An 11,985-nucleotide genomic window follows, 5' to 3' on the forward strand; every position below is an offset into this window, starting at 1 on the left:
AGTAATTTACAACACCATTTAATCCTCCCCTCAGCCTGTTCCATTCCAGGTTTTTTCTTTGGAATGGAAGGGGCTGAGGAGAGAATTAAATGGTGGTGTAAATTATGGGCGACCTAGATAAATAGAGAAAAGGGATGGTGAATAGGAAAGACCTATTCCTCTTCGCAGAAGGGTCAAATATCAACTTTGAGATCATTGATAAAAATCTTAAAGGGGAGATTAAAGCAGAGGTTTTTCTCCCAGTGGGCGGGAGGGATTTGGAACTCGAAATGGTGATTGAGACTTTCTTCCTCCTTGTTTAGATAATACTTAGATGCGTACTTGAAGAGCGAGTTATGGACCCTGCTGGAAGGTGGCATGAGTCTGGGTAGCTTGTTTTTGACCGCTGCAGACGTGATGGGTCAAGTGACCTTCTGCATTGTGCGCAGGGTGACACAATTGTGTGGGACAGGCTGTACTGCCCAGAAGTCTTTTATATTCCTGTAAATTTCAGAATCACTTTCTGTTGCTAGATACTAAAACCAAAAGGAATCACAATTCGATGCATGTTGAACTTGGAATAGTCAGTTGCCGCATAGAAACTACACTTACTTCTGTCATGTTGCTCTCCTCTGTTACAGCTTGGTATCAGTAACACCAAGAAGCTGCCCACCACTGCACTGGCCGTAGGCAAAGAGTGAACACACAGTGAACTACCGCCCTACCCCAACAGGTGAGCACCAGAGGAGTGTTTCCTGGTCCCCTATCCTTTGAGATCCAACGTTTTGTTCTGCATTGGTTGCAGTCCAATGTTGGGATGGTTCAGGGGCTACATTTCCATGGAGGTGCTGCAGATGCGGGCGAATAGCTGCAGGATATAATGCACAGCAGCTGATGCTCACCTCAGTGTAACATGAGTAACCAGAGTCACTGTGGTTTTGTGAAAGAGAAAATCATATTTAGAACATAGAACATAGAAAACCTACAGCGCAATTCAGGCCCTTCGGCACACAAAGCTATGCCGAACATGTCCCTACTTTAGAAATTACTAGGCTTACCCATAGCCCTCTATTTTTCTAAGCTCCATGTACCTATCCAACAGTCTCTTAAAAGACCCTATCGTATCCGCCTCCACCACCGTTGCCGGCAGCCCATTCCCCGCACTCACCACTCTCTGAGTAAAAAACTTACCCCTGACATCTCCTCTGTACCTACTCCCCAGCACCTTAAACCTGTGTCCTCTTGTGGCCACCATTTCAGCCCTGGGGAAAAGCCTCTGACTATCCACACGATCAATGCCTCTCATCATCTTATACACCTCTATCAGGTCCCCCCTCATCCTCCGTCGCTCCAAGGAGAAAAGGCCGAGTTCACTCAACCTGCTTTCATAAGGCAGCATCCTTGTAAGTCTCTCCTGCACCCTCTCTATGGCTTCCACATCCTTCCTGTAGTGAGGTGACCAGAACTGAGCATAAATTTGACAAATCTAATGACATTTTAGGAGAATGTAACTGATAAGGTGGAGAAGGAGTTCCTCGAGGGAGTGAATTGCATATTCTCTCCACTCAGAATTCCTGATTGGATTTATCAGCCACATGTTGATGGCTGCTGGTTCTCGTCTTCCCAGAAGTGGAGACATCTTCTCTAGCTCCACCTTTGTTGAACTGCTTGATAATTTTAAAGATCTCTGTCCTGGCAGCTTCAGCCTTTTTTAAGGAAGAGCCCATGGTTGTTTATTAATACAAGTAAGCAGAGTCAACGTGGTTTTGTAAGTTACATTTGACAATCTACCAGCATTTTAGAAAGGTGTAACTGGTAGGAAGGATTCTTAATGAGCATAACCAGTGCTGGTTCATTCCAGGAAATACTTCTGACACTTTTGTCAGTTGTTTCTCTGTCCTTGTATATTAGAAAGACCAGAACCTCTCCCAGTGTTGTCTAACCAAGGGATAACTAGGCCAGCACTGTACACAGTGTGGTCTAACCAAAAGATTTGTAAATCAGAACTGTGCCCAGTAATCCCAAAGTTATTTAATGAAGGTTCAAAACAGTTTTGTTCCCTGCTTTTAATTCCAATCATCCAGAAACAAATGGATGACAAATTAATGACTGGACAAGAAAACGAATCCAAGGTATGCAAACATGAGGTGTCCCTACATGCTGAGGTTTTACTTGACCCCACTGTTACGAAGGATGGGCCTGGCCTCTTTGTCACATTCAATTCAATTCAATTAGACTTTGCTGTACTACCTGTCCTTAGTAGAAAAGTTTCTGCAAGTAACACTTTTTACCACCGAACATCCTGTGATCCCTGCAGGAGGACGTGATGGATCCTGTGGGATAGTTTCCTGCAAAGATCGTCAAGACCATTTTGCAGGATGCCTTATCACCAGAACTCACCAACAAGCACCAAGACCTCCCCGTGAGATACTTCCTGAGTGGTCAGAGCGTCACTCCCAATGCATGCTGCCCTCTGGACAGCTGATCTACAGGCAGTTCCCAGCCAAACATCGAGTGCTGCTGGAAGGTCATCAACTCGGTGAAAGACGCACTTTGGTCTGTCTGAAACTTTTAAGGTGTCTTTATTAGTCACGTATATCGAAACACACAGTGAAATGCATCCTTGAGTAGAATGTTCTGAGGGCAGCCCTCAGGTGTTGCCACACTTCTGGCGCCAACCTAACATGCCCACAGCTTCCTAACCCGCACATCTTTGGAATGTGGGAGGAAACCGGAGCACCGGGAGGAAACCCCCGCAGGCACAGGGAAAACATACAAACTCCTTACAGACAGCGGCTGGTCGCTGGCGCTGTAATAGCGTTATGCTAACCGCTATGCTACCATGCCTGCCCTTGTTGGTCTTTCAATGCAATGAGATGTGTATAAGTGAATGGTGCTGCCTGGATGCAGGAGTATGTGCTCAGAGATGCATTGAAGCTTGATGCTTGTCAGGAAGGATTGCAGTCTAGGGTCCTGCTGCCACAAGACACTGAGGGGCTGGGTTAGGGTGTTACAGCTCCCCAAACACTTGAAGGTGTATTGTTCCAGTCACGTAGAGCCGCAAGGAAATGATGCCGCTCTACAAAGCTCTGGTCAGACCACACTTGGAGCACTGTGTCCAGTTCTGGTCGCCTCATTATAGGAAGGATGTGGAGGCGTTGGAAAGGGTGCAGAGGAGATTTACCAGGATGCTGCCTGGTTTAGAGAGGATGCATTATGAGGAGAGACTAAGGGAGCTAGGGTTTTACTCTTTGGAGAGAAGGAGGATGAGGGGAGACATGATAGAGGTGTACAAAATATTAAGAGGAATAGATAGAGTGGACAGCCAGCGCCTCTTTCCCAGGGCACCAATGCTCAATACAAGAGGGCATGGCTTTAAAGTAATGGGTGGGAAGTTCAAGGGAGATACCAGAGGAAGGTTTTTTACCCAGAGAGTGGTTGGGGCATGGAATGCGCTGCCTGGGGCGTGGTGGAGGCAGGTACATCGGCCAAATTCAAGAGATTGCCAGATAAGCATATGGAGGAATTTAAAATAGAGGGATATGTGGGAGGAAGGGGTTAGATAGTCTTAAGTGAGGTTTAAAGGACGGCACAACATTGCGGGCCGAAGGGCCAATATCGTGCTGTACTGTTCTATGGTTCTATGGTTCTATGACATTGGTACCTTGTACATAGAATGTATTAAATTAATGAAACTGCAAATGCATCGACTTGACAACAGTATAACTGTATGGTCTGGAGGACATGAATATAAAGAAAGCTATATAGTTTTGTATTTTCTGTAGATATTTTTATTAATAATGTTGAAGAAATTAAAAATATCAAAAGGCCATCACGATGGTCCATAGGTAGGACCTTATTTCCCACCTGTGGTGCAGTGAGACTCATCCATTCTGCCTCAAGGAATGGCTACAGTAGCAAGGCCGGCTAGAAGTTGGGAGCCTCACAGCCACAGACGGTTGGTGCAGCCACAGGCATTACGTGAGGGGTGAGCATGGGTCCCGGGCTGGGCCCAGCACTATTTGACTAATTAAAACAAAAAACAGAGTATGACACAGAAACAAATAGAGAATTGCAGAACAATAATACAGCGGGCAAATTATCTCCATCTCACCTGGTCCAATCACCCTTTAACCCTTCTTCCTCCCGGGCGTCTGGACTCAGAAAAGACCAAAGTGTAAGAATTCACAGACCAGAATGTGACTCACAAATTGAAAATGAAGCCCTCGCACACATGGGACTGAAGGTGGATGCCTCTCCTGCTGGACAATCTAACGATACCTACAAACAGTGATGATGGAGAGGAGAGGAGATTGTGTCCACAATTGAGGGACTGGACTGAAGCAGGACACACAGAAGTAAACTGAGTGAGCTCATCACTCCATAATGGCGTTTTTTCTATCAGTGAGTTTGAAACTGTTTTTGGGGGTGAATTCCTCAGAAGCTAAAGTGGAATTTTAAAGTGGAATTCTTGTGCTATTCCCCGAGCATGCAGTTTCCATTTCTGATCTGATTAAACATTCGCATATATAGGACTGTTATCAAACTGGCAGTTTTCATAAATGGCAGCACCTTGACGTTGATTCACATGATGGTTCAGTGTAGTTGCTCGATCCTTTGGCGCTTTCTCCTGTGACAAGGACGGAAATGAGCAGAGTGACAGTTTGATTTGTTCTAGTCCTGACATGCTGTTCATCATTGTGCAGGTTTGGGTTTGATTACATGACTTCAGACCGTGGGTCACAGCTGGGATGACTGGGGAACACCCCCTCAGGAAGGAGGTTTAGGGCTCAAGGCCCACTTGCTATGTATTGATATATAAAAAAAAGGTGTTACGAACCAGGTTGCTATTTGGTGAAGCTCCCTTTAAGGCACCTGGACAGTAGAGTAGTAGTAGTGTGTGTGTGTGTGTGTGCGCGTGCGTGCGTGCGTGCGTGCGTGCGTGCGTGTGTGTGTGTGGTGTCATCAGACAGCAAGATTATAGCAACGTGCTGACGGTTTTGCTCAGTGAGTCAGTGAGTCGGAGAAGGGAGAGAGAGAAAGAGAGAGAGAGAGAGATATTGCCGGTCTCTGTATTGACGGATGAAGCACAATAGCTGTGTCTGTCACCACAATCCACGTGTGGATTTTTGGAGCAAACAAGTGGAGTCCACTTTGTTTTTAACATGTAGTGGGAAACAGGTGTCTCTGTGGGCGGCCACGTCTCGAATGCCTTTCGGGGTGGCAGATACTTCGGAACAAAGCAGTGGAGATCATCGGAGATTGAGGTGTCGTATGGGTTCCATCGTGGAACATGTGGATCTTGTAATTTCTCTCTACATTCTCTCTTAAGTCAACGGTGGTTTTGCAAAAGCCTTTGCTCATGTTTCACCTGATGATTTGCTGAACTGAACTTTGAGAACTATTCCTGGACTTGGGGGTTTGGGAATTTGCCACACACGCACTTCGAGTTTAGTTTTGGGGATTATGTTTGATAGCTAATGTTTTTACTTCTTATTATTACAAGTAGTTATTAACAAAAATAGTTTTAACACTTATACATGACTCGGTGTGAAATAGTTTTAAGACTTATACATGACTCAGTGTGTTTCTACTGTTGCTGGCACGTAACACAAGGGACACACTCCCAGAGCTGTACTTTAGCACTGCAGCTGTGTGGTGTTGCATTGCTGAGGGAACGCCACACTGCTGAAGGGGCAGTTCATTGGCCAAACGGGCCATCCACGGGACGCTGCAGCGGGCGGCCGAGGGTACTGGCCGGTCTGCCTGCCTGCCCGTCTTCCGTGCTTACGTGCACGCGCGGGTGTCTTTGGAGAGGGAGCACGCAGTCTCCGCGGGCACCCTGGCCGAGTTTCGCGCTCGGTGGGCTCCTCAAGAGATCGCGTGTGTCGTGGACGATACCAGTACAATTTTGATATGAAATATTGGGTGTTACAGTACCGGGCGTAGTGACGTATGTGTGCTTTTACAGTGTCATTTTACAATAATCTCTGAAGTTATGTAGTTGATTAGATGATCCTTTCTGTATTAGATGTATACATTTGATATTTGTAGTCTTTTGTAGTGCTTTTAACTAATAAATATTTTATACAAAAAAAAGGGGCAGTTCACTCTCTGTATTGGGGTTGATTGTGACCCTTTAAGGGGAAAAGTGCAGTGGTTCCATATGGTTGATTGTCTTGCTTTAACTTTAGCACTTTGTGCTTGTTTGTCCATTGAGTAAGAATAATTGTGGCACAGACATCACTTGGGCCAGTTGTTACCTTTGCTGTTCGAGACCGTGCATAGTACATTTTATTAAATTCTTCCTGCTTGAGTCGCTCTCTAATTGGCATCGTTCCGGATTTTCCCTCTGACACCTGTCTTAATGCACCTCTTAGTTGTCTAAAAGTAGAGATAAAGGCAACATCACCATACACAATTACAGAAACGTCCGTCATTGTTGAGGAAATTCCCAGTCTGATTTTCAGCATAAAGGAAAGAGAGAGGAGGGAGTCCAAACCCTGACCTCCTTTCACAGTCTCAATGTCCTAAATCATTCTTTGTTGTCTGGGCTCGTGTTTCAACTACAACCTCAACATATGCCACACATTTCATGCAGTAAAATGTCCCCAGGAGCTTAAATAAAACAGCACTTTGGTTCTGAACCACATGCATTCAGTGCTTACAATGTGGCCCTCTCTACATTGGAGAAATCAAATACAGACTAGATGATTACTTTGCAGAACACTCTGAACTTCTAGTTGCCTGTCACTTTAGTTCACCATCCCACTCTGAACTTTGTATTTTTAGTCTCCTGCATTGTTACGATGAGGCTCAATGCAAGCTTGGGGAATAATGCCCCATCTTTTGTCTGGGCACGTTATAACTTTCTGGACTCTTATCAAATTTTGCAACTTTAGGTAACTCTTTAGGAGCTGAGAGGTAATGTTGCAGCTATATAGGACCCTGGTCAGACCCCACTTGGAGTACTGTGCTCAGTTCTGGTCACCTCACTACTGGAAGGATGTGGAAGCCATAGAGAGGGTGCAGAGGAGATTTACAAGGATTGGGGAGCGTGCCTTATGAAAACAGGTTGTGAACTCGGCCTTTTCTCCTTGGAGCGACGGAGGATGAGGGGGGACCCGATAGAGGTGTATAAGATGATGAGAGGCATTGATCGTGTGGATAGTCAGAGGCTTTTCCCCAGGGCTGAAATGGTTGCCACAAGAGGACACAGGTTTAAGGTGCTGGGGAGTAGGTACAGAGGAGATGTCAGGGGTAAGTTTTTTACTCAGAGAGTGGTGAGTGCGGGGAATGGGCTGCCGGCAACAGTGGTGGAGGTGGATACGATAGGGTCTTTCAAGAGACTTTTGGATAGGTACATGGAGCTGAGAAAAATAGAGGGCTATGGGTAAGCCTAGTAATTTCTAAGGTAGGAACATGTTCGACACAACTTTGCGGGCCGAAGGGCCTGTATGTGTTGTAGGTTTTCTATGTTTCTATAAAGAGATGTTACAGGCAGATATTTTAAAATTTACATGCTCACCAGATGTGAATGTTGCTGGCAGTGCCAGCATTTATTGTCTCTGAAGTGAGGAGGCAACTCAGAATACACAGTGGATCTAGAGTCCATACAGTCCCAGACCAGGTAAGGTTGAAAATTTTCTTCCCTAACGGATATTAATGAATCCTATAAATTTTGACAATGATCGTGAGTTACTGTAACTGAAACAAGATTTTGTAAGCTCCTGTTTTATTTAATGATTTGAATTTAATTCCTCAGCTGCTGTGAGGGGCTTCAAGCTCATGTCTTTAGATCCATGGTCCTGAAATCTGGCTGTGTCCATTTCTGTAATGACTCTGCTAAAATGTCCCAGAAGCTTGGTCTTTGCAGAGCATTTTAAAGGAGACAGACAGAGAGAATTCGAGAAGGAATTCCAGAGTTCGGGACCCAAGGCATCTGAAGGTCAATGGCTGACCAGTGCAAACTGAGAGATGATGGTGAGACCAGACCTGGAGGAGAGAAGAGTTGCAGGGACCAGAGGTGGTCTTGGGGATGGGGACACCCACCTGTCGGTCCTCTGTCGGGTCTGGAGAATGAAGCAAATCACGGCCGATGAGATGATCAGGAATACGGCCCCTGCTGCAGCAGCCAATGGGATGACTGGTATCGACTGATCCACTGCTGTAGGAAGGCGAGATTGAAGAGACAATTATTGGTGACAATGTTCTCTGCTCCATAAATCAGGCTTGTTCTCAGAAAGACCCACCCCTTGGATCACAGGGCAGCGGGATCGTGCGCTTGTGGCTGGCCTTCCAACATGAGAGGACACAGGCAAAGAAGCCAGTGCCCTCCAACCCACTCAGATTGATTGTAAAAGATCCCATGGGACATTGAGAGGAGATGTACCCCAATGCACAAGGAGCCAACAATTATCCTAAGTACCCAATAGTTTTCTGAACACATCACAAATGCAAAATTAAATCTGAGCATTGCTTTTCATGGCATCCTGTAGTGCACAGTACAGCTACAGTGGTGCATCAATAACTCCAATTCAGCTAATTTTGGGGCAACGCTGAGGAAGGACGACACTGTCAGAGCAAGAATGTGAATGGAGTTCTGCACTTTTGGATGACTAGTACTGAGAGAACACCGCAGTGCTGAAGGAACACCGCACTGCTGTGGACCAATGCTGGGGGCCTCATGGGTTATATCCCAGGGTACTGAGAGGCCGGTGAGCCTCTCATCAGTGGTCGGGAAGCTACTGGACAGGAATTTTAGGGATAGGGCTTACATGCATTTGGAAAGGCATGCCTGACTAGGGACAGTCAGCATGGCTTTGTGCATAGCAGGTCACGGTAGTGTAGCGGCTAGCAAACGCTATTACAGCGCCAGCAACCGGGGTTCAATTCCGGCCGCTGTCTGTAAGGGGTTCGTGCGTTCTCCCCATGTCTGCGTGGGTTTCCTCCAGGTGGTCCGGTTTCCTCCCACATTCCAAAAGACGTACGGGTTAGGAAGTTGTGGGCGCGCTATGTTGGCGCCGGATGCGTGGCAACACTTGCGGGCTGCCACCCAGAACACTCTACACAAAAGGTGCATTTCACTGTGGATTTCGATGTACATGTGACTAATAAATATCTTATGTCTTACAAACTTAATTGAGTTTTTTAAGGCAGTGACGAGGGTGATTGATGAGGGCAGGGCAGTGGATGTTGTTTTCATGGAATTCAGGAGGGCATTTAACAAGGTCCTTCATAGTAGGCTGATCCAGAAGATTAAAATGCATGGAATCCAATGTGACTTGGTAGTTTAGATTCAGAATCGGCTTACCTGTAGGAGACAGTGGTGGTAGGAAGTTATTTTGGCCGGAGGTCCATGACCAGTGGTGTTCCACAGGGGTCAGTGCTGGGACCTCTGTTGTTTGTGAGTTGGGTGAAAATGTAGATGGGTGGGTTAGTAAGTTTGCAGGCGACAAAAAGATCAATGGGGTTGTGGACATTAAAGAGGTTTGTCAAAGGATAGAGCAGAATGTAGATCAGTTGCAGATATGGGCAGGGAAATGGCAGATGAAGTTTAATCCGAGCAAGTGTGAGGTGTTGCATTTTGGAAGGTCAAATGTAAGGGGAAAGTATACAGTTGATGGCAGGACCCTTAACAGCATTGATGTACAAAGGGATCTTGGTGTCCAAATCCACAGCTCCCTGAAAGTAGATAGTATGGTAAAGAAGGTATATGGCGTGCTTTCCTTTGTTGGTTGGGGCATTGAATATAAGAGTAAGTCACGTTGCAGCTGTATAAAACTTTGGTTAGGCCGCACTTGGAGTATCGTGTGCAATTCTGGTTGCCCCATTACTGGAAGAATGTGGAAGCTTTGGCAAAGGTACAGAAGAGGTTCACCAGGATGCTGCCTGGATTAGAGGGCATGAGCTATAAGGAGAGGTTGGACAAGCTTGGGTGTTTTCTCTAGAGCATCGGAGGGTGAGGGGAGACCTGACAGAAGTATTTAAAATTAACGAGAGGCATAGATAGGATAAATAGAATCCTTTCCCCAGGGTAGAAAGGTCAAATACTCGAGAACATGCATTTAAGGCGAGAGGGGGACAGTTTAAGGGAGATGTGCAGGACAAGTTTTTTTACACAGTGTCGGGTGCCTGGAATGCGCTGCCAGGGGTGGTGGTAGCAGTTACAATAGTGGCATTTAAGAGACTTTTAGATAGACACATGAATATACAGGGAATGGACGGATAGAGACCATGTGCAGGCCGAAGAGATCTAGTTTAATTTGGCATCGTATTTGGCACAGATATCACGTGCCAAAGGACCTGTCCCTGCCATATTTTTCTATATACTGAGGGAGCATCCTGTAAGAAAGGTAGCACTCTGGGTGCACAGCACTGACAATATTCTTATTTTAAACTGAGACATTAATCTGAGGTTGAGTTGCCATCTTGGGTTGAGTTAGTCGCTGTAGTCACTGTGTTGAAAGGCTGTGCTCTTTAATGTTGGAACCATAGAAAAATACAGCACAGTATAGGCCCTTCGGCCCACCGTGTTGTGCCAACCTTTAAACCACAGGTGATTTAGTGCAGCTTGTGGGGTCTTGCTGTGCAAAATATGCATTGCAGTTCGTATAAAAACAGTGTTTATACTGTCTACACGTAAGCATAAACAGTGGCCATACTTACGTTGCACAGTCAGTGTGAGAGTCTGCTCCGATGAAACAGATGGGTACCTGACTCTGCAGGTGATATTCTCCCCGTGATGTTTGAGCTCTGGGGTCAAGGTCAGAACAGAAGTGTATGTCAGAGTGTCTCCCCAGTGAGTTACACTGCTTGAGACTGGCGGTGGTACATCAGTAGGGGTGACCCAGGTTAGGTTGGGTGCCGTTCCATTACACGTGGTGTTGAAGGTGCAGCTTATGTTCATAGGCTTTCCTGCAACCGTTTCAGCAGGGAATATCGAGGGTTGATCTGTGAAATCTAACACAGAGAAAGGGATCCTTTTCAATAAATATCACCAGATGCATCAGTTCAAGTGGAAATCCCAGTCCCACAAGAGAAAGGATGTTTACGAAGATCAGTGAGGGTACAACAGGGAGATCTTCCGACCTCCAGGAACGACTGTGAAACGGACCCAGATGGAAACAACCAGCGAGGCCTAGGACGGGCCCGTCCACGTGGAAGCTTTCGCAGGGTGAAGAGCCGACCCCATGGAGCCCCCGTCGCCGAGACCTGACTCCCAGACCCCGCTGGAGCTCCCGACATTGAGACCTGAGAACCCGGAGTGAGAACCCGACTAACCGGAGCGACTGAGGCCGGCGTTCAAGTCTTCCTGAACCTCTGCTTTACACATTATAAAAGTTCTCCTATAGTACAATTAGGAAGAGAGATCCAGGATTTAGACCCAGTGACTATAAAGTAACTGTAATATAATCCAAGCCAGATGATGTGCAGTTTGGTGGGGAAACTGCAGGTTGTGGTGTTCCCTTGCACCCCTTTCTTTGCAACCTTCGGAAGGTGCTGTTGAAGTAGCTAGGGCATGTAACTTTGTAGACTGTACACATTGCAGCCACTAATGGTGGAGAGGGGGAGTGTTTAGGGTGGTGGGTGGGTGCCAGTAGAGTGGACTGTTTTGTGCTGGATGTTGTTGTGTTTCTTGAAAATTGATGGAATCGCATTCATCCAGGCAAGTGCAGACAGGCGTGGTAGTGTAGCAGTTAGCGTAATGCTTTTACAGCACCAGCAACCCGGGATCAATTCCCGCCGCTGTCTGTAAGGAGTTTGTATGTTCTCCCCGTGTCTGCGTGGGTTTCCTCCGGGTGCTCCGGTTTCCTCCCACATTCCAGAGACGTACGGGTTAGGAAGTTGTGGGCGTGCTATGTTGGCGCCGGAAGCGTGGCGACACTGCCACTCTACGCAAAAGATGTATTTCACTGTGTGTTTCGATGTACATGTGACTCATAAAGATATCTTATCTAATTCCATCACACTCCAAGCTTTCCTACAGTACAACTGAGACAACTC

At 46.4% G+C, this 11,985-nt stretch overlaps 2 protein-coding genes across 2 annotated transcripts in view; one reads left to right on the forward strand and one right to left on the reverse strand.

The window, feature by feature from the left end:
* LOC127587241 (myelin-associated glycoprotein-like) overlaps positions 1 to 2,464 on the forward strand; it is a 33,657-nt gene extending 31,193 nt beyond the window's left edge. The window contains exons 9-10 of the mRNA XM_052045508.1: positions 621 to 712; positions 2,297 to 2,464. The gene's annotated coding sequence lies outside the window, so the exon portion shown is untranslated. The remainder of the gene's footprint in view (positions 1 to 620; positions 713 to 2,296) is intronic.
* A 1,395-nt stretch (positions 2,465 to 3,859) lies between these two features.
* Positions 3,860 to 11,226, reverse strand: LOC127587163 (uncharacterized). The gene is made up of 5 exons (XM_052045357.1): positions 11,034 to 11,226; positions 10,648 to 10,941; positions 8,032 to 8,146; positions 6,243 to 6,363; positions 3,860 to 4,609 (listed from the first exon to the last, which is right to left on the reverse strand). The coding sequence occupies exons 1-5, from the start codon at positions 11,224 to 11,226 to the stop codon at positions 4,493 to 4,495; spliced, it is 840 nt and encodes a 279-aa protein (XP_051901317.1). The 3' UTR covers positions 3,860 to 4,492.
* Positions 11,227 to 11,985: the final 759 nt, after the last annotated feature.

The sequence above is a fragment of the Pristis pectinata genome, chromosome 39, assembly GCF_009764475.1.
Source record: "Pristis pectinata isolate sPriPec2 chromosome 39, sPriPec2.1.pri, whole genome shotgun sequence".
NCBI lineage: Eukaryota > Metazoa > Chordata > Chondrichthyes > Rhinopristiformes > Pristidae > Pristis > Pristis pectinata.

Bases quoted from the DNA above. Each gene is read 5' to 3' on its own strand.
- LOC127587163 (XM_052045357.1), bottom strand. From the start codon at position 11,226: ATGTCGGGAGCTCCAGCGGGGTCTGGGAGTCAGGTCTCGGCGACGGGG. The intron at 8,147-10,647 runs GTAAGTATGGCC...GCCTTCCTACAG, and splicing joins TCTCACACTGACTGTGCAAC to CAGTGGATCAGTCGATACCA. The intron at 6,364-8,031 runs GTGGGTGTCCCC...CTCTACTTTTAG, and splicing joins ACCCGACAGAGGACCGACAG to ACAACTAAGAGGTGCATTAA.